Source organism: Staurois parvus, unplaced genomic scaffold, assembly GCF_062004578.1.
Source record: "Staurois parvus isolate SC_StPar_1 unplaced genomic scaffold, SC_StPar_1.0 ptg000537l, whole genome shotgun sequence".
In the NCBI taxonomy this organism is placed as follows: domain Eukaryota; kingdom Metazoa; phylum Chordata; class Amphibia; order Anura; family Ranidae; genus Staurois; species Staurois parvus.
The window spans coordinates 526,959-550,000 of NW_028318333.1; the positions used below are offsets into that span (position 1 = coordinate 526,959).

At 38.4% G+C, this 23,042-nt stretch overlaps 1 protein-coding gene across 1 annotated transcript in view; it reads right to left on the reverse strand.

Moving 5' to 3' along the window:
- LOC149451490 (SWI/SNF-related matrix-associated actin-dependent regulator of chromatin subfamily A member 2-like) overlaps positions 1-22,168 on the reverse strand; it is a 191,083-nt gene extending 168,915 nt beyond the window's left edge. Inside the window, exons 1-6 of the mRNA XM_089690612.1 lie at positions 22,072-22,168; positions 17,407-17,560; positions 12,551-12,714; positions 9,721-9,787; positions 6,930-7,040; positions 3,776-4,018 (exon numbers count right to left, since the gene is read on the reverse strand). Of these exons, the coding sequence (XP_089546738.1) occupies positions 3,776-4,018; positions 6,930-7,040; positions 9,721-9,787; positions 12,551-12,714; positions 17,407-17,526 (705 nt within the window). The 5' untranslated portion in view covers positions 17,527-17,560; positions 22,072-22,168. The remainder of the gene's footprint in view (positions 1-3,775; positions 4,019-6,929; positions 7,041-9,720; positions 9,788-12,550; positions 12,715-17,406; positions 17,561-22,071) is intronic.
- Between the last annotated feature and the right edge of the window lie 874 nt (positions 22,169-23,042).

The window sequence follows — 23,042 nt, forward strand, 5'->3', positions numbered from 1 at the left end:
CAAGCATGATCATTCCATAAATGGACTCCAGATGGCAGGAAAGGGCTCAGATATTACATTTACAAGGATGGTAATACAGAATCACCCACAGGAACCTCTTCACAGCTCAGTCTCAGCATATAGGAAGAGAGAACAGTCCCCAATAGTGTAAAACCATTTAATAAATGAATCAAGACAAACCAGAGTTTGCACTTACAATGTATCAGGATTTAATAGCGTATCAGCATAACAGCATGAAATCTCCGAAGTTCTGGTCCGTAACCAAAAGTGATGTCACTCAGCTCCATCCCACGCATTACACCACCAACCCAAGTGGCTTCGCCAGGGTCCTTGGTTACATGGTTAATGTATGCCGCAGCTGTGGCACTGTTCAACTGCACTATGACTAGGGGGCTCCCAAGGCGGCAGTCAGACCAGTGTAGGAGAACCAGCCGAAAAGCCTGAACCTACAGGATATTGACTGGCAACCTCCGCTCCACCAACAGCCACAGAATACAGGTACATAATACCCACGCAGCTTGCAGGCTTGAATCCGTAGTCAAGACCTTCCAATTTATTGGAAGGATTTGCCTGTATCCAGAATCTGTGTGGATATCCACCATTCCAGAGTAGACCAGGTCTTGAGAATCAGATGCACTGGCAAATGCAAAGACTCCTGGCATTTGTCCCATACAACACCAGAAAGTCGCCTTGATGAAGAACAAAACAATCACTGTCTGGGTGGACACCATCTTGAAGTTTTGTATTTTTAGTAACTTGCTGAGGCCCTCGAGGGTCTCAACCCTCCAGAAAGGGCCTGAAATCTGTTTTGTTTGGAACCTGTGCCTAGACTGTAACAGACGTAATGCCTTCTCTCCTCTGCCAACACAGGTGCGAAGACAACATGTTGTACGGCACTCGTATCACATATTTACAACCTACTCTTCGAACTAATTGCTTACGAACTTGGGAGTGTATTCTGAGTAGAGCCCAGGGTCAGAACAGCATCCCATTATCAGATGAGGATTGGTTTGGGGCTATTCCCTAAAGTGATGTTGACTTAATTTGGTAAGCATCCACTTTACCTTCATTACCACTGGACCTCCGAAGTGTTCTCCATTTTTCCTTCAGTGGTATTGGATTGGTGAGCACTTCTTCCTTTTGGACTTTCTGGAAGCACTATTTTACACATATTTTGGACTTTTGTTATAGGAACACAATTTTGTTGGACTGCCACTTTTCATTGATTAGCAATGCAATTTTTGACTTGTATTTAATAGGGAGAGATCAAAATAGAGGGGAGGATCGAGCGTTCTGTCTCCTAGATAGGGAGTTTACAAGCAAGCCAAAATTCCTATTATCTTAAAAGTACAATACACAGGACTTTTATTCACAGACAATAGGACATACCCAAGCAATAGGGGTGGGCAACAACATAGCAATCAGACCTGCCAACAAGCCCAAAAAAAATCAATGATTAAGGAAATGGAACAAAAAAATTCAGACTGAAAAACATTCAGTCTAAATTAGAAAAAAAAAAAAAGTCAAATTTAAATTGCTTGCTCCAAGAAATGGAGACAAAATGTCAGGGATTATCACAACAGTCAATTACTCCTATATCTTTTGACTATAAAACAGCATAGTGTGCTTTGCATTGCAGATTCTACTATTAAAAACCAGGAACCAGTGGCAACATCCAGGGAAACTCTTTTATCGTATCCACAACGCTGGGCCTACCAAGAGTCCAGATTTCGTCCATCATGGCAGTGGACATACCCCCGAAAGGGTCTTCAGGGTCCAGGAAATAGCAATAAACTGGACCTGTATAGCACCCTGTGGATAACTACATACGTTGCACTGTGTACCAAGATGAGTTCTTAACATAAGATCCAGTGCCTGAAGCAAAGATTACAGGCTGACCCCACACGGAAATTGCTAGAAAGCCCAGAGCAGCAAACAGTCAGGTCTTGAGAGATGCTTCAAAGCAAAAAAACAAAAAAAAAAAAAAAAACCCCAAAAGAAACCAAAACATGGTTTAAAAAAACAAAAAATACTTCTCCAGAGGGGGAACAGGTCTATCACTTAAAGCAGAGCTTCACCCTGTTGTCTTATTATAATGATACTTCATATCAAGCATGGAGATCCAGCCCTTCTCCGGATGACCAGGGTGTATTTATATATGTACTATTCCCGCAGCAACCAATAGTCCTTTTCCAGAGAGATGCATTTATTCGGATAAAGATATTTGTTACAGATGACAGAAATTCAGTTGAATATTTGTAAAGATTACAACAAACAACAGCTCTCAAAGTCCCATTTAAGATACTTCATATCAAGCATAGAGATACTACACCATCCAGCAAGTGTCCAATCTATAATATGCAACTAGGTAGCTTCCATGCAACCTGTGTTCTGTCACACGTATCCTGACCTGTGCTCTGCCCAGGTATCCTCACTTGTGCTCTGCTACCTTTGTATTCCATCCTCTGTTCTGTGTCCTGTGTTAATATACACATTTTCCCCATTCAGTACAATGGCAAGCACTCTGGCCACTTTTATTAGCTTGTTTGATCTTATGTGTCTAATAGCTTTTAATGAAAAAGTTAAATAGATACTACTTGTCTTGTTTATGGCAAATTTTCTCTCTTCACCATAAACAAGCACATCATGAATATTTAAGACTTTTCCCAATCTATTTGCAACTAACCTGTTCTTAAACTTCCCCTGACACTCCATATATTTACCCAAAACAGGTTAACCCCACACAACAAAGGTAAGGTAATTACCTCCTGCATACATTAACATAGTAAGGAGTCCTTTTGGTGTGTAAAGTGGTCTTATCACTGGCTTATCCAAAAATGAACAGTATGTTTCAATGTCTACAATACATATACATATTACACACAATATACTACACACCCTACCTAACAATCATGTCCCTATTAGTAGCTAATACCTCTGGCTTCAATTGTTTTTTTCTTTATTTTTAGTATAAGTACCTTTTTTCTTTTCATTTCAGCCACTTCCGGTCTTGTCACTGTGGCGATATATGCCATCCATAGTGTCCCGTTGACTCCTGGGATATCAGTGTCGTTAATCTCAGGAGTCAAAAGGCATCGTCCGCTTCGGGCATCATGTTCCCTGTTGACATAACAGGGCGGGATGTCCGCCAACGTTGCTGTTACTATGACAACAACACTGCGCTCAACCGTGTTGTTACTATGCATGCTGGGTAGCCAGCAGCCCAAAATACAGGAAAAGAAGAGCAGGCAGCTTCAGATGCCAGCAGATGACATGGCCGTTGCCAGCCATTCTAGAGCAACAGTTCGGGTAGGGATTTTAGTAATTTAGGCACCATTAACATTAAAATCAATACCTAATGTGAGAAGAGTGCTCACAAACAAGCACAAACATATATTTATTTAAAATTATTCGGGCAGACTGTAGCTTCTCTTTAAGAACACTAGCAAAAAACTCGAGTTTCACAAAATGGGCAGGGTTATACGAGTATGTTCTAAAGGACCCTAGCAAGCTTTCTGCCAATGGCAATGCCATTACTTGGCTCGAACATGTGGCCTATGAAGACAAGTCACGTGCCCTGTACTGTACAGTTAAGATAAAATGCTTTGCCTGAAGTTATGCTTTTAACCTGTAATATGTTCACTAAAGACAGCGTAAGTACGACTAATAAATATTCTACCAAAATTAGATCAACATTTCTATTACACTTATTTGTGTGTTTTGCAAGTCTTGTTAAATTGTAATCAGCTTCCTGATATATTTTAAAGGTCATTACCCTCTCTCCAGTCATGGCAAAAGGGGCATTAAACCACTGCTCAAAGGTGCTGCAGCTTTTGAAGATGGTAGGTAACAAGAAATTCAGAAGGGCCCAAAGCTCTGGTAATTTGTTCTGCAGTGGGGTTCCTGTTAGCAAGATTCGTCTTGGTGCCACATAGTGAGTGTTTAACACCTGCGTTAACTTGCAGTGATGATTTTTCATCCGATGTCCTTCATCTACAATCATGTACTTCCATCGTATCTAAGAAAAAAAGAAACAAAAACAAAAAAAAGACAATTTGAAAGCTAGATACCAAGGCACTGTCCTTAAACAGGTATACTGCTAAGCACTGTTTGTTTCTAAAGTTGTCACACAATCTAAAGTGTAAATTACCAACATTTCACATTTCTGATTCGTGTCCATACTTCCAAGAATGTGTATCAAAAAGTATTCTGTTCACTTTCCCATTGCTTCCTTTGTGTGAATAGTTTTCTTCTTTGTACTCTACTTGGGAGCACAGCCTGTCTGCTGACATGCCCCCCTGTACAGCTAATCACTGGGAAGATCAGTGCACTGCCATTTCTGTGGCTCCTGCAGACCCCCCCCCCCCCCCCCATTTGGTAATACGCAAAAAAGTGTTTATAACACACACATACATACACACCCACACACCCACATATATACACACACATACACACTTTATTAGGTACATCTGTTCAGTTGCTTGGGAACACAAATTGCTACTCAGCCAATCACATGGCAGCAACTCAATGCATTTAGGCATGTACACGTGGTGAAGCAGACTTGCTCAAGCTGAGCATCAGAACGGGGAAAAACAGGGATTTAAAGGATAAGGTCACCTTTTGGACAAATATAATAAAGGTAATTTTTTTGCAGATATAAAAAAACTGGCATTTATTATTTTTGTCTGGAGGAGCCTGGAAAGCATTGCACCAGCAATCAGTAGATCTCCTGCAGACCTGCAGTATATCTGCTTGCCATACGGAATGCACAGGAAGCTTCAATGAACCTACCACAGCGCTTCACTGCACCGTGGTAGTTTATTGAAAACTACAAGCCGACAGCCACTAAGGCTGTCGGGACTTGGAGACACTTATTCACAGAACACCATGAATGAGTGAAGCGGCCATGTGGTCGAGTAAAATCTGACGGGGCGGTAACAGGTTACATGTTCGACCCTACAATCGGGTGAACATGTAACATCAACTTATCCTTTAAGTGACTTTGAACGTTCATGGTTGTTGGTGCCATACGGGCTGGTCTGGAGTATTTCAAAAACTGATGATTTTTGTGCACAACCATCTCTAGGGTTTGCAGAGAGGTCTGAAAAGGAGAAAATATCCAATGAGTGGCAATTGTGTAGATGAAAATGTATTGATAGAGATGATAGAACGGCAACAGTAACTCATGTCAATATGGACCAAAATCTCTGAGGAATGTTTCTAACAACTTGTGGAATCTATGCCATGAAGAATTAAGACAGTTCTAAAGGCCAAAGGGGGTCCAATTCGGAACTAGCCAGGTGTACCTAATAAAGTGGCCGGAGGGTGTGTGTATGTGTATATGTATATATATATATATATATATATATATATATATATATATATATATACATACATACACACACACATATACACACGTACACCTGCATACATATACACACACACACACATATTATATATATATATATATATATATATATATATATATATATATATATATATATAAACACACACATACGTTTCTGACCATTGCCAACTCTTACAAACAAGCTTTCTGTGTGAAAGTCAAAACAATATAATATTACAAACATCACTTATCACATACAGATTCTGCATATTTGCGGTTTCTCAGTCACACAGAAAACGAGTAATAGTTTATATATTTAGAGGTTTCAAGAGATCCCAAAGAAAGCAATTTATGGATTTTGCAAGAATTCCCTTTTAAATGTACATTTAGGTCACGACACACATTTTTCAAAAACCTCATTCAAATGCATTCATGTGTTAGAGACTGATGATGATTTTTTTTTTTTTTTTTTTTTTTTTTTTTGCAATTAAGCTGCGCAAAGCCTGTGATTGAAGTGTGAACACTTCTAATGCGAATGTGTCACAGAGACACATCTACCCAAGGGGCAATGTATTACATCACGAGTATAAATATCTAGAGAAAAATGTACCAACTGTAGTATGAGATTTAGCTTATTCAAATAATAAATACATTTTTATCTGCAACTTCCATAAAGCGTTAGCATATGAATATATTGGTCGGCTATCCACTCCACCTTCCGAGGCTGCAGTTGTTTTGCCAGACTTCCTGAGCTCTTGCCAACAACTTCAAATAAAATCATTTTAATGCACCAGTAAATCCTCCTGAACATGGATTCATGCATTAATGGGATTATAACCCAGAGCAGAATCTATCCAAAAAGAAAAAAAGGTGGTACTGGCCAAACTGTAAAACACAGCATCAGGAGAGCGCAATCAAGAGTTGCACAATGATGTTGTCTTTTGCTACCCATTGTGGATCAAGGCAGTACAATGCTCCCCTGATTGCACATTAGAAGAGCCTGAGCTACAAATTACCCATATAGGATGCACCACATCTGGCTATGTGAAAACAAATTGCTGGCTGGGAAAAAAATGTATACTTTGGGATGTTTAAACTTTTTATGGTACTGATTAACTTCTAGAAAACTGGTCATGCACAGTAGTCTGCATATTATAAGTCCCAGTGTCTTTATGGTCCTTCTCTCACAGTTGAAATGAAGAGAGGACTTTATTGGTTGTGTATTAACCCAGCATAGCATGTTTTGGGAGGTGACATGCTGCTGAGATTTGAAATGAGCTAACATGCATCCCTTGTATATGCTTCTAAGACACTGATACATGGGTCTTTTTGGATAATAAGTGAACTGAATATGGTACCTTGCAGCAAATGTTGTCAGGGGACCTTAACTCTTTAAGTTCACAGGTCATACAGGTTTATGGAATATCAATACGCTCAAGCAAGAAAAAAAAAAAAAAAATTAGAGCAGTAACTATTTTCTAGGAATTTTTTTAAATCTACACCATCTAACAAAAATGTTTTACAATTATTTTTTGGTGATTAATAAAAGGGTCTTGATTAAGGGTGGAGAAAATCAAAATACTTTAGCAAGGATGTGCTTGTCTTTGATAATGTACTCATAGGTGGTCAAGAGGACATTAAATTTTCCAGATCTAAGCTGTGGCACCAAAGACCGTCTCATAGCTGGCGTTCCCTGAAATAAAAAAAAAAAAAGCAAAGAAAATTGAAATTTACAACACCATTCATTAGCAGTTAACAGAATTATGTGGATTTGAAATAGCCTATACTAAACACTTTACAAACATATATAAAATAATATTTCCATTTAAAGGATAAATTCACCTTCACTGAGAACAAGCCGACAGCAGCCGACAGCTGCAAAGGCTGCGGGGACTTGTAGTTTCCTATTCACAGAACCCTATGAATGAATGACACGGCCAAGTGGGAAAAGCCCCACACGGCCACATTTTTTTTTTTTTTTTTTTTTTTAACTGTGACAGCTAGTGGGGAAGAGAGATCCCCTGCTAGCTGTCACAACGGGGGACTGAGGGGATCAGGGGGAGTGTGGAGGGCAGTCTGAATAGGGGTGTAACATGTTACGAAAGGTGAACTTATCCTTAAAAATTCTACTGCACCTTTCAGATGGAATACAGGCTCTGTGCCTCAAAGATAACACTAGGCTAACAGTTGGCAAAAGCAGTTTTGGGTCTTGGAGACCAGAAGTAATTTCCACTGCTTTTACAGCTGTTACAGACATTTAATGTATGTCTCTTTAATAGTAAATTTCAGGCAAACTGGCAGCTAAAATTACAACATTCACATTAAATATAGTTGTGGAAAACAAACATTTCCAAATAATACAATTATGCAGTACAAATTCCACCCCAACGCTGAGTTTTGGACTCTCAAAGATGGCATCATCACTGTTCTTATTTTAGATGCAGTCAGTCATTAGTCCAGCACCATGGCAACATAATGTATTTGAAAAAGCCACACCCATTTATATTTCATTACTCAGGAATGTTGAATTTATATTGCCTGACGTCCCGGACATGTAGTTGGTTCCCCTGCTCTTCTTGTCCTAAATAGGAAGTGACATTATGATGTCACTGCCGGGTCCCTGTTGACAGATTTCCCAGCCAACGAACGAGACCAGGAAAGAATGTAATGCAGTGTGATGTGCACTGCATTACAATCAGTGGAGCAAAGTGGAAACATCCAGTGTCTTTTAGACCTTGGATGTCTCGATTAAGAGAACCTGTCACCTACACATGAAAATGTTGATTGCGATACACATTACATATCACTGCGCACGCCAGAATGAAAGCAATAATTCTAGCATGAGACATCCTCCTTCACACTATACTGATGACCTATAAGGTGCTTTAAAAGTGTCACCTACATAAAATATAGGGTACTGAAGTTCATCGCCATTTTACAAGTGCACGCAAATTTAAGGTTTGAAATGTTGGATATCTATTTACTCGGTGCAATCTCATCTTTTATATTCTACAAAAAAAATAGGGTAATGTATTGCGTTTTGTGACCAAAAATGAACTTAAGTGTATTCTTTACTGAAATTTTGTAGTAATATTGGTAATATCATGCAACATAAAAAATTGGAACCACAACCATCTAGGGTCTTTGCTTTGAGAAAATATATAATGTTTGGAGATTTTTCGTAATCTTCAAGCCTAAAATGATTTTCTAAACTTGTGCAAAAAATGCAAAAACGGCTCTGGCAGCGAAAGGGATAAAGGATAAGCAGGACACTCCCCTTTTCTGAGGAGCACCTAATCGGTGCTTATTACACTGCAAGGTCTCTCTCCTCCTTGCTAGTCCCCATATGAGGTGCTGGAGACAGGCAGGGAGGGGAGGAGGAGATAAACAGCGCAATGTTAAAAATATTAAACATTTAAGTTGCCATAAAGACCCTTTTGATTTTAAAGCCCCAGACATTTCTAAAAGCACCTCAGATTTAAATATGGTTGTATTATCTGGACAAGTAGATTATCATCAGGGACACGTAGATTGGGACCCCAATTTAGTCCTTGACAAGTAGTTTTTAAAAAAATGTCTACAGCCCTGATTACTGGTTTCAGCCATCAGTAAGTCATGCCATAATAGGGTCAATTAGAATAAGACAGTGCCCCATTTCTTTTATTGATACACTTATGGAGATAAAATAAGGACATTTGGTCATTTTATTTGAAGTGTAAAAATAAAGTCATTAGGGATTCCTTGATTAAATCTCAATTTTAATTGTAATCTTAGTGTTGCAGCTGGAATTAAAAGCATCTTATTTCATTCTGACCCATACAAGATCCACATTGTTTTTATTGCATTTGGCATGCCTTAAAGTCTCCTGTCCACGAAGTGTGAATATACAGTAAACAAACCATATAATACTTTTTAGTGCATTTGTATTTTACAAAAATGATAGACAGAATAATAGTGCCACTCTACAAATGTCACAAAGGCTTCTAATCAGGCAAAAAGGTGGAAATCACAGCAGATAGCTATAACCGTCATCACCAAAGCCGAGTATGACAAGTGAGCGATGTGTGACATTTCTGAGAAGCAGGTGGGCATCCTCAAGCATAGATCCAATCAAGCAAACATGCAAAATGGCACGCAGCAGATATATTATTGCACTCATCAAAGTATATTGGATATGATGATGAACAATTTTGTGCAGCTTCTTCCCATCTGAAAGTAATTAGTCTTTATTGCAGCACTCTCTTTAGAATGATTAGCTTGGGTTGCAGTTATTGTGGTAATGTTCTGCGGCATCTTAAGGGAAAAAAATCCATGAAAAGAAATTACACAGACAAGATCTCTAATCTTTGATGTTCTAAGCAAACACTTGATACCTTGTATGCGATTTTCACCACAGAAGGAGCCCATTTATCAAACTCGTACTGCCAGTTGGATAATGTCCTATGGAAGAATGACATAGGCAAAACAAAATGGAGGTTACAACTTTCCATAATACCCAATTTAAACTAACATTGTGAACTGCATTCTGGAACATCAAATAATGTTCCGGAGGATATGTGACATTGCATGGAAATGCATACTAACTGCTCTAGTTCTTTTGTGCGATATGCAAAGTTTCACAGAAAAGAAAGTAGTAGCTTTCTAGGAAGTTCCTAAATTGTTAACCAGAGACTAAAGAGATGTAAAATAAAAAAATACCACTACTCTCAATGTCTCCACTCCACTATGCCTGGTCAGCATCCATAGCAAGTCTACAGGAAAGCAGAAGACCAGCGGAGGGAGCTGCAGAATGAAGAAAGTCTGATTTGCAGAGCCTGGGACTTTAGATTATTGAACTGTCAGCTCAAGGTCATGCAAGTGTATTTATATGCCCAAGGTTCACTCTATACTCCGCTTATGCTATCAAATTTTAAGACCACGCAGCAGAGTTCCTCTTTAATTGAAAAAGAAACTTATCTGTATAATCTTCATTTTCTTGGGTTATGAAAGTGCCCCTTGCCTGGCAACAAGAGTGAGTGACAAGCAGGCAAACATTTAGAGGGAAAAAGGTGATATATTCAGTTCTGCTGGACAATATCCCAATCCTAGATTTAAAACTGACATTTCAGCTTTAAAGTGGTATTAAACTGAAAAGCAAACATTTAATATATTGCAGCTTACCAATTCTTAGATGTAATGGCTGCATTAATTTTCTTTATTAGGCTTTTTTTCTACTATTTTCATTTGGCGATCCAGCTTTTCATTTAACCATTTGGAGAAAAAACAAAACAAAAACAAAAAAAACCACACCACTTGCTTCCTCCCCGCTGTGCCTTTGTATTCTGACACTGGGGAGACTTCGCCACCATCAAAATATCAGAATGCACTGATCAGCGCTGCTGGCTATAACAAGGAAGCAAGCAGGAAATTTTTGAGCAGGGTGGTATTACAGAAGTTGATCTGTAGATCAACATCTACAAAACCACTCTGTCAATACATGGATTAAAATACGTCCAGTCCCTGCTGAATTTCCACTGTATGGCCAGCTTAAGATTGTTTTTTTTCAAAAGTACAAGCTCTCCAGCAGGATGTAATCAGTTATGGAGATGAGACAAACCATTTAACACTAGAAAGGGTGCTTACAATGAACTTTTATTTATGTAAAATCTCTCAAGAGGGAAAAGGAAAAAACTGCTCTAACTGCTTATGTAGTATTAGCTGGAGTTTGGCTTCAATTTGTTAGTGTAATTAAATCTGCTAGTACATCAAAACTCCCCTCCCCCAGGCTGACAATGCTGCTGTGCAGAGGTGTCCCCTGTGCTTATTCATTCAGAATGGGGGCACTCTAATACAGGAGGTATGTTACTGGCCAGATCACCAGGTGAAAACCGAGGGAAAAAGCCTAAGAGGAAAAAAAAAAATGCAGCCACCACCATCTATTGATTGGTAAACTGCAATGTATTATATTTTTGGTTTAGGGTTTAATACCACTTTAAAGAAGAGCTCCAGAAAGCACTGCTTAAACTATGCAGTGTGACAGAAGTCCATAAAACATAATATAAGTCATTTGACAGGTAAAAAAGCCAGCATTTAGGGATGTCAGCTGTCTGCCTTGAAATCAGCTTTAAAGTAATTGTAGATGTCACCATCACACCGGCTCAATTTTCCATTTTGGATAGAGTAAGGATGAATTATAGTCCCTATCAATTTGTTTTTTGTTTGCTCTTTGTCCCACTGGGAAGATCTCCCTTTACTTTCTGACCCATAGCCAAAACAGGAAGTGACAGGAATCTCTCCAAAGTGAGGAAATCCACGGTTATCAAGAGAGCTAGCACCCCCGCTGAAAAATTTCCTTTCTATTCCTGTTCTAGGGACAACCCAAAATTTGGGCTTTTCTTATACTGTAATGTACAGCACTGAGCAAACTATTGGTGCTTTATAAATACTGTATAATAATAATAATACTTTCACTTTTTGGTGATAATCGTAAACAGGACAAATAGAGAGGGTGAATCTCCCTAACAGTATCAAAGACAGCAAAAAAAAAAGCTTGACATGTTTTCTAATTCCTCTCCAACCTATTCAGAGTTTTTAAAAAAGTTTTGCCTTTAGTTAAAATTTAACCATATATTTGAATACAACCTAACAGCTTGGTTACTGTGGGAATAGCAGCTACACAGTTCTCCGTGCTGAACAACCATGGTATAGTATTGCAAGACAGGAAGTATTCTTGTGTGTGTAATAAGCAAATATGGCCACCACCTCGCCAATATACAATTACAAACTACTAGGCTTTGAAAACATTTTAAGGTTGCATACATCAAGCTGATCAGATTTATCTGCATATCTAAAATGTGTTAAACATACTAAACAGCAACTTTGCAGTGAAAAATGAATTGAGTACCTACATAATTGTACATTTGTGTGTGTCCTAGCAACATGGTAACAGCCAACAGTATTGTATAAAACCTCATAAAACCTACATACAGTATAAGCCGGCTTTCTTAGTTATGGTTTGATTTTTGTTTTTCATACCATGAAGAGAACTAAACACAAGTCTCCCAAGTAAATTCCTTTCTATCATTTAAATGTAATACAATAGATTCTACTTCCCAAATACTTTCCATATTTAGTAGAACAGTTATAGAACAGACTTAAGGGCATTCAAAACTAAAACTATGCAGCAACGAGAAATCTACCAAAGGAAACAAATGTTCTACTTACGAGAGTGGAACAATAATGAGATAGGGACCATTAAGCCTCTTGTGCTCCATCAGATATGTTATGAGTGCAATAGTCTGAATTGTCTTTCCAAGCCCCATTTCATCAGCTAGAATTCCATTTAAATTGTTGTTATATAGAGAAACCATCCATTCCAAACCTTGGATCTGAAATTGCAGAACAAAAACGGACAACTCTGTAAAAGCACTTCTGACAGAAATGACTTACAGCTGAATGAGGAGTGAAGTCTACTGAAGGAAAATATATGATTCACAATTTTGTGGGTATACAATATTACTTTTTGTTATACAGGGTAGAGTCTTAAAACTAACAGTATGCACTCTTAGTATGGTAACTTTGTTTAGGGATTTGATCAGACTACCTTTTTAAAGTCAGGAGGGACTTTCTTTTCCTCCTAAAAATGGCCACAGTTGTAATTCCTGCTTCTGAACCAATACTGATCATATTAGTAAGAGCATTAATCATGGACATTTACTTTTTTTTGTTAGTTCGATGTGCAGCTAGGTATCAAATTCGCACAGCACAGTGGAATATGTATTGTATTGAGTCTTCTTATAATTGGGAATTAACTAGATCAAAAACACACCAAAAGGAAAAAGCTTCTTATTTTCAGACGTTCTTATTTTGATACATAGAAGTGGGTACGGTTTTAGGGGGACAACGAAAATGTGTATCTGCAAATGTTTTGCCAGTGAACGTACCAACCTATAACCCAGGGTCTACGAATAGTTAGCCTGTGTCCTGTGCTGTATGAGCAAGATACTTTAAGGATGAACTGCAAGTGATTTTTAAATGATTTTTGCATGCTTTCCATTTCATGCTACTCATTATATTCCAGTGACAAAAACTTTACAGCACCCTACAAAGAAAACTTAACCATTGACACAAGTCCCTGCCTAACAGAAGCTTGCAGTCCGAGGCAAACACGAAAACTGAACCTGGCATAACACTAATGTCACCTACTGCTGAATTCTTTTTAAATTCAAATACGCAAGGTACAGGGCTGTCATTCCCATGCCTGCTACATTGTTACAGTCCTGGAATAAGTATGCAAATCAAACTTTGTGACTTCACTAGCTGTATACCAGTACCAGAAAGTATTAACTTGACAGCCCTGGTACTAAACAGTAACTGGTGCAAATACAGCAGAACATACAAACACTATTCATGCAACATCTTGGTGCGAACAAAATCCATGACTTTGGTGTTGCAAGTTACAGTGCTAACAATTCAGCCTAACCATTTACTTTTCTATGATCCTATTTCATCAACGGCTTTATGGGCTCCCTTCTAATGGGGATCTGAATGTGAGAGTGGAATCAGCATCATAAACCACCTAGAAAATGTTTTAAATTTTACATCCACTGTAGTCTCGAATCGGAACCCTGTTCGAAACAGTAAGCGCTTTACAGGCAGAAGCGGAGATTTCTAAACTTACTTACAGTTGTGCTGAAAAGTTTGCATACCCTGACAGAAATTGTTAAACTTTGGCACTGTTTTGATGACTGATCATACCAAAATTCCTGGTCTTTTATTTTAGTGTAGTGATCCCATTAAGTTATTTATTATCACATAGTTGTTTGGCTCCTTTTTAAATCATAACAGAAATCACCTAAATGGCCGTGATCAAAAGTTGACATACCCTGAAATGTTTGGCCTTGGTACAGACACACAAGTTGAAACACACAGGCTAAAATGTCAATTAAAAGGTTATTTTCCTACATCTGTGGCTTTTTAAATTGCAATTAGTGTCTGTGTATAGTCAATACGTTTGTTAGCTCTTACATGGATGCACAGAGCAGGCTAAATACTGAGTCATGGGCATCAGAAAAGAACTGTCAAAAGACCTGCGTAACAAGGTAATGGAAAAGGTGTCCAAAATCTCAAATATGCCAGTCAGTACTGTTAAATTCCTTATTAAGAAGTGGAAAATTCAGGGATCTCTTGATATCAAGCCAAGTACAGGTAGACCTAGAAAGATTGCAGCCACAACTGCCAAAAAAATTGTTCAAGATACAAAGAAAAACCCACAGGTAACTTCAGGAGAAATACAGACTGCTCTGGAAAAAGACGATTGTTCTGAAGGAGCACAATACAACGATAATTAAATAAAAATGAGCTGCATAGTTGACTTGCCAAAAAGAAGACTTTACTGTGCCGATGGCACAAAAAAGCCAGGTGAGATGTGTTAAGGTGTTGTCAGGCATATTGTAACCGGGTTTTAGGCCACAAAAAAACCCAGAGAGGTGTGTCAAGGTAATTATAAACAAACACTTGCGCTCAGAATCTAAACAACAAAAATTAATAAAAAAGCAGCTTGCACATTTGAAGGCAATAATATGATATAGATAGATAAATGCAGCGCTAATTATACAATGGTCTTATAGCACTTTAAATATGATAAAATCTATAGAGATCCCCAAATGAATAGAAGTAGGTGCATAAGAGAAAATATTTGATCCAAAAGCAGTCACGCCTGACAACGTCTTTTTGATGATGAAACGCATGGGGTGGAGCCTTGCAGTGTGACGACATCGTGCTCTGGATGGACAGTGGCCATTTTGTTGGTTAGAAACATCCTGTGTTTACCATACTGGTTGTTATATTCATCCATGTACATGGAACCTAAATAAATTGATTGATTTAAATACTACAGTATGAGCTGCCTTTCTTGTCTATGCATTCCTTTACCATTAGATGGGAGATTCTGCCATTTGGAGGTTTATTGAAGTTGGAGAAGTTGCTTATTATTCTGGAGGGGATTTCTATTGACGATCCACTGCTGCATTTGAGGATATACCATACTGCTCATGTTGACCGACCTTTTGTGCGGTCAAACCTTCTGGTAGGAGGCCAATTTGTTTGGATGGATGGTGACGGCTTTTGGATCAAATCTTTCCTCTTATGCACCTACTTCTATCCATTTGGGGAACTATATGGACTTTATCATATTTAAGGTGTGTCAAGGTGGGGTTGGCCATATTGTAACCAGTCTTTTTTGTGGAATTGGCCAGTAAACGCTTCTTTCTGGCAACTCAACCATGCAGTTCATTTTTGTTTAAAGTGTTACTAAACCCACAACAGTAAAATCAGTCTGTATGTGCTGTAAAGCATGTTTGTTATACTCACTGTGGAATCTAAAGGGTTAATTCTCTGCATTGTGTAAAAATGCTGTTTGATCCTGACTTCTCTGACCTGCCCCTTCTTCCAGTGCCCCCCTCTTATCTCCTGATAAGATGTATCATGTGAAGTCACTCTGCACATGCTCAGTTTAGTGTGTATTGCCAGAGGGTTTTTTTTTCTTGGGAAAATGCATGTGAACAGCACAGGGCCAATCAGCACTGTCCAGACAGAGGTCAGCGGTTCTTCATTCTCCTAGAACAGAAAGAAAACTCCTCCTACAAGCTTTAACCGGTGCTTGGCTGAACACTGATAGAAGTCACAAGACTGCTCTAACTGCTGATGGGAAAAGGTATTTAGCAGTTTATATTTACTAAAATAATTGCATTTCCATGTTCTGTGTACTGTGGTACACCAGATATAGTGAGTGCAGGCTCCTGGGTTTAGTAACACTAAGTATTGTGCTCCTTCAGAACAACCACACCATCTTTTTCCAGAGCAGCCTGTATTTCACCTGGGGTTTACCTGTGCGTTTTGCTTTGTATCTCAAACAATTCTTCTGGCGGTTGTGGATGCAATCTTTCTTGCTCCACCTAGAATTGGCTTGGCATCAAGAGATCCCCGAATTTACCACCAATGACTCAGTGTCTAGCCTGCTCAGTGCAGCTACACAAGAGCAAACTCATTGACTATTTATACACAAACAGGAATTGCAATTTAAAAAGCCACAGATGTGGGAAAATAACCTTTAATTGCCATTTTTACCTGTGTGTGTAACCTTTCGTAAATGTAAACTTTTGATCATGGCCATTTGGGTGATTTCTTTTATCATTATCATTTAAAAAGCAGCCAAACAACTATGTGGTAATAAATGGCTTAATATGATCACTATCCTTAAATAAAAAGCAGTATTTTTGCATGATCAGCCATTTTTTCAATATCAATGCGAAAATGTCAAGGTTTCTGCCAGCGTTGTCAAATGTTTGAGCACAACAGTATAGCAAAAATTACACTTTAATTTTTATTTTTACTATCCAAGACCCTTGCGGAGACCTCTGTGACAGACCTACTGACAACATCTACCAATCTACTTGGTTTACGTCCTCCTTTTATGAGGCATACTGGATGGGTATAATATGTTCCCTTTTTCTTGTGTCATTTTAGCTTGCAAATATTGTTACATGCACTTTTAGCCTTTGGTTGTTTCTCTACCGTTGCTCTTCTATACACGAGTCCTTAGGCTACTATGGACAGTATTCATACATTAACTATTGAACTCGCTCCTTTTTTGGAAACACCTTGATGTAGCTTTCTTTTCTATAATGTCTGTACTTGTCTTAAAATTAATATAGCCTTACTATTTAATAAAAAAAAAAATTTGTTAATATTTATTGTGACCAGTTAGATTTCTGACTTCATATTCTCAAAGTCCTTTACTGTTGGTAGTCATTTAAGACCAGAGCTGAGTAACAGACTGCCAAGCCTCCAACTATAGCCTTGTAGTGAGAAACAAGGAGCATTAAAGTGCAATTCATACAGTGCAAAGCCACATAAAAATCAGAAAGATGTTAAAATAAATATGGAAAATATAACTCCTATAAACAAACAGAATACAAAAAAACAATAGATCGAAACAATTTCATTTTTTTTCCATGTTATGTTTTGTCTTTTAAACAGCAAGAAAAAAAAACAGGTATGGAAAATTAAATTTTAAGTACCTGGTAATGCTTCAGTGTACCATTGATAAGAAGGGTTGATTGTTTTTCCACCCTTTCTGTAATGGCATGAGCCACTCCATAGTAAGACTGAGCCTGTCTTTCATCTGCATCTGCCTGCATACTATATTCATCATCCACATCCTGCTTTGCAGTCCTAGGGCATAAAAGAACGAATCATTACAATTTCACTTTAGAAGTAAAAATTAAAGAATTCGAATACAATATAGCATAGAGATCACCAAATACTACTTATGAACAAATTTACCTTCCCCTTACATTTCTGAGTATGTGGAATATGTAATCAAGGAAAAACATATTTGTCCATGTCCATCTTTTCCTTCACATCAAACTGGTTTTCAAGTGCAGTGCACAGGCGTGTGGCAAATTTTTTAAAAACTACTTATTCTGCAAACAGGCTCCTTTTATCATCTCATGTGGTTATGCCCTGTTGTACAAACTTATTGGGTTTAGGTTGTTCACTTCTTACATGATCACATGGGCTCCCCTTTATCTCTAGATCCCAAACCCTGTCTGTTACGTCTTCTCCCAGACCCTGATATAGATAAATTTCAAACTATATTCCTAAACAATATTTACAGATACAATCCCCCCACCACACTTGTCTTGGGTATGTGAGGTGAACCTTACTGTTCCCTATAAAAAGATTATTTACACCAACAGAGGCTGTCCTGCTAAATACAATAAGGTGTGGGACAGATGGTTAGCAAAACCTGACACATATATTTGAGATGTCTCCCCTTTATTGTTTCTGGGAACCCATATTTGATTGCTGGACCTGATCATATACAGTACTCAGCATAAATAGAGTACACCACAACAGATTTGTCAGAAAACCTTTACTTTACTTTCAGAATCAACATTTTTCTATGGGAAACTATACTTCAAAATATTGCGACAAATGTGGGCCATTGACGATTTGTTAATTTGCACACACAAAAAAGTATTTTTCCTAACAAATTCATTCAAGACCATGTTGCAAAAATGAATACACCCCAAAGTCTTAGGAGCAAAGCTAAATTTTAGACATCCTCAAAATCCTAATTAACATAAATTCAACTACAGGTGAGTCTAATTATTCATTAAACAGGTGTCCAGCAGACAGTAGATTATAAAAGGATTTTACAAAACAAAGAAAACCCCCTCCCATTTCATGCTGTCAGCAATGGCACTACATGGTAGAAAAATATCACAAGGCCTGAGAAAGAAAATAATATGATCAGCAAAGCATTACTTATCAGTCAGAATACTGTAGCAAAAGTGATACAAAAATTAAGATGGCACTGCAACCATCTCACAGAGACATCCGGGCTGTCCACGGAAGTTAACACTGTCTTCTGATGAGAAGGGTTGAAATCACAATGCAAGTTCACTGTGGTTAGCTAAAAAAGTAGAAAGCCACACTGGGGTGATCGTTTTCTAGTGACACAATATGGTGTACACTGCAGAGAAATTGCATGCATGGGTGTCGTCCATGAAGGAAAACTCTCCTAAAGCCCATGCACAAAAAAGCCTGCCTAGAATTTGCCAGGGCCCATGCTGAAAAAGACGACTACTGGGACTCTGTACTCTGGAATGATGAGACCACGATAAATGTTTTTGGAACTGATGGCTTCAAAACTGTATGGCATCGCAAAGGTGAGGAGTACAAAGAAAAATGCATGGTGCCTGCAGTGAAACATGGTGGTGGCAGTGTCCTTCTGTGGGGCTGCATGAGTGTTGCTGGTGTTATGGAGCTGCATTTCATTTATGGTATCATGAATTCACAGATGTACTGCTCTATATTGAAACTGAAGATGCTACCATCACTCCCCGCCCTTGGTCGTCGATCATTTTTCCAACATGACAATGATCCAAAACACATCTAAGGCCACTGTTACATTTCTGAAGAAGAACAGGGTGAAAGTGATTCAGCGGCCAAGTATGTCTCCTGATCTGAATCCAATCGAACACCTATGGAGAATTCTGAAGAGACAAGCTGAGCATTACTCTCCATCCAGCATCCAGGCTCTAAAAGAGATCGATGCTGCAATATGTCACCAACTTGTTCATTCCATGCCTAGAAGACCTGATGCTGTACTTAAAAATCATGGAGGTCATACAAAATACTAGATGTAGTAGTTTTTGTTGTGGGGTGTATTCATTTTTGCATCAACCAATTTGAGTAAAACTGAACATTTTCTAACTTTCTAAGTTATATTACTAACCTTACTTTCATGTAATGAGGTAAACAAATGTTCTATAAAACTTGGTTTTGTAAAAATTTTGGAAATTGTTCTTCTGTTCATTGAGATATTGATTAAAATCTTACTTTTCAAAAGGGGTGAACTCATTTATGCTGAGCACTGTATCTGTCTGCTATATGATTATGCATAGATACTTGTTCTATTAACTGCCAACTGTAATGGTTCCCCGTTTACATGCTTTACTCAGTCTGCTATTAAACTCATATGGCTTGCATGTTGCCTCTGTATGGTTACATATAAGCACCAGCCACTTTATCAGGTACATCTTGCTAGTACCAAGAAAATATCCCCCACAACATTACACCACCACCACCCTGAACCTTTGATACAAGGCAGGATGGATCCATGCTTTCATGTTGTTTGTTCCAAATTCTGACCCTACCATCTGAATGTCACAGCAACCTGTCTGCCCATTCTCCTCTGACCTCTGCCATTAAGGCATTTACGTCCACAAAACTGCTGCTCAGTGGATATTTTCTTTTTTGGATCATTCTCTGTAAACTCTAGAGATGGTTATGCGTGAAAATGCCAGTAGACTGACAATTTTTTAAATACTCAAGCAGCCCGTCTGGCACCAACAACCATGCCACGTTCAAAGTCACTTAAATACCCTTTCTTCCCCATTCTGATGCTCGGTTTGAACTTCAGCAAGTCATCTTCACCACGTGCACATGCCTAAATGCATTGAGTTGCTGCCATGTGATTGGCTGATTAGTAATTTGTGTTACCAAGCAATTGAACAAGTGTACCTAATAAAGTGGCCGGTGAGTGTATGTTAAATGTATACATTGCAACTAGTTTTAATAAAGTGGGTTTTTGAATTTAAAAAAAACTACTTGTCCAAGGGACTAAATCGGGGTCCCAAAATTTCTTGTCCCTCACGACTATCTACCTGTCCTGATTAAACAAACAAAAAAAACAAAACAGATATTTAAATCTGAGGTGCTCTTAGGAATGTTGGGAGCTTTTATAAACAAAAGGGGGGTTTATAGTGACTTAAACGTTTAATATTTTTAACATTGCGTGGTTTATCTCCTACTCACCTCCCTGCCGGTCTTCAGAACTGCATCTGGGAACTAGCAGTGAGGAGAGAGACCTTACAATATGATGACGTTTATTTACGTTTGAATGTATGTGGGGGCGGGGCCTATATTTTTTTGGGGGTGGAGGGGGACACTTTACATTAGTTGGGGACACATGATGGGCAGGGGGCACACTTTATCTGCGTAAATGGAAGCATTTGGGGGGCAGCAGAGCAGCAGCAGTGCTAAATGTGGAAAGAAAACTACCTGAACAGCGCCCATAACTGAATGACCCAGGCGATACAAATTGAGCATCCCTGAATGCATCATGAGAGTTGTTTTTTTCTTTATTTAGAAATTCCCAATCATACATAGTTAGCATAGGCATGCCCAAAAAGGACTGGGTTGGAGCCACAGTGAAATAAGGATTAAAATATATCCATGTTTCCATAAACCCTCATTTAAAAAGCTGAACTCCACCCCAAATAGCCAAATATTAGATAAAAAGGGTGCAACTGGGCTCTGTTATCTGTCAATTTGTATTTCTGGCCATCCAATTCTAAAATTTACAAATGCCTGCCAGGTAGCACATCCAGGAGGATGACATAACTTTCAGCCTATACTATACTATACTATGAATACAATGGTGTCCTCTTCACCTGCAGCTGCTCACTGGACAATGAAAGAAGAGCCACGGACTGATGAAGTAATTTCTCTGCAATTCTTCTAACTCCTATCAGCACATCTGCATGTAGCACACCTGACTGACTCCCCCCATCCTGCCTCTCTTTTCCCCAATTTGAGTTTTGTTGTGTAGAAGTTTGCAAGAAGCTAATAGTAATTCAAGCATTTACACTAATAAATGTATGCAGCGCTAGCATACATTTATTGGATTTATGAAGGTTAAGAGGTTTTGCCTTTCCCTGCACTACCTAGCGCTCGTATACCTATTGATATTGTTTCAAGCATTTACACTAGCTGCATTTAAAAAATAAACTCAAAGCTTTATTAACGCATATAGAGCAGCATTAATGTGTTTCTTTTATAACTGCCTAGAGTTCAGCTTTTTTGTTTTTTTTTCATTCAGAGAGACCATATGAAGTGTTTCTGAAAATTATAATAAGGTTACATTATTTCTGTATCACTAGATACAAAAGAAAATAATTAAACCGTTAATAGCCCAATATTCATTATAAGGGGAAAAAAACCTGTCAGATAAGTATTAAGGCAGAACCTGAAAATATGGACTGTAAGAATTAATTTATCTGGAGAAGGCTATTTTAAAATAATTTTTATATTTTATTTTAGTACACTGCAGGAAGGAACAGCTGGCATAGACAGCATGAAAAAGGACTCCCAAAGGATAATCCGGGACATACTCAATGATCTGCTTAGCGCTCTGTTCTGCACGGTCCTCGTTGGTCAGATTAGAACTTTTCTTTTCATCCGATTCCAATCTGCTAGACTCTTCATCTTCATCCTATGTGTTAAAAAAAAATGTTAAATTAAAGACAAGTTTTGGGCACATATAAGCACAGCAACACTTGCACAATTGTTTTGAATGACGCATGATTAGTCTTCCCCATACACAGTTTCTATATGTTCTGATTAGCTGCAGCTGCACTTGTGTGTCTGACATGGAAACTGGTTACCAGGGCTTGTGGTTTCAAAAAGCACAGAACAGCTGTTGGAAGATACACCATTTCATGATGACACAAGTCATGTGTAAATGACTAGAATAAAAGTAATGTAGCTGCAATGAATATATAAAAATCACAAGTCAGCATGCGTAACTTCTAAAGATTTGGCATCTTCTCAATGACGAATGGAACTGCTCAGTCCACTCATGAGAAGATCAGCATGTTCCTTTCTGCTGACTGTTAGATCTCAGTGCCCAAAAGACTGTTGTAACAATGTAACGAAGTGATGCTTTTATACCAATTGTGTGGTATGGATGGGGAAATAGAAGAAAAAGATTACAAGCACAAATTATAGTGGTGCATGGAATACAAAAAGGTAGATTGTGATGGGAACACCCTGCATTCACTGAAAATTGTTTATTAAATTACGATCATGGGAGAAATATGGGGTTGCCATTGCTAATCACCTCCTGAAAAACCTCCTAGTTGCCTGGAAGTTATGCCTACACACTATACTTTATCATTTGAGTCACTGGACCAGAACATCTATATAACTCAGGAAACGTAAAGCCAGTAGTCCTTATCTGCAACGTTGTTCTGGGAACTCAAAATAGGACTCAAAATATTGTAACAAAATGATCAGCAAGCCTGAAAACGAGAATAGTAAACAAAACAGCGATGGAAGCCTTCAGGTTTCCTTTAAGGGCTTG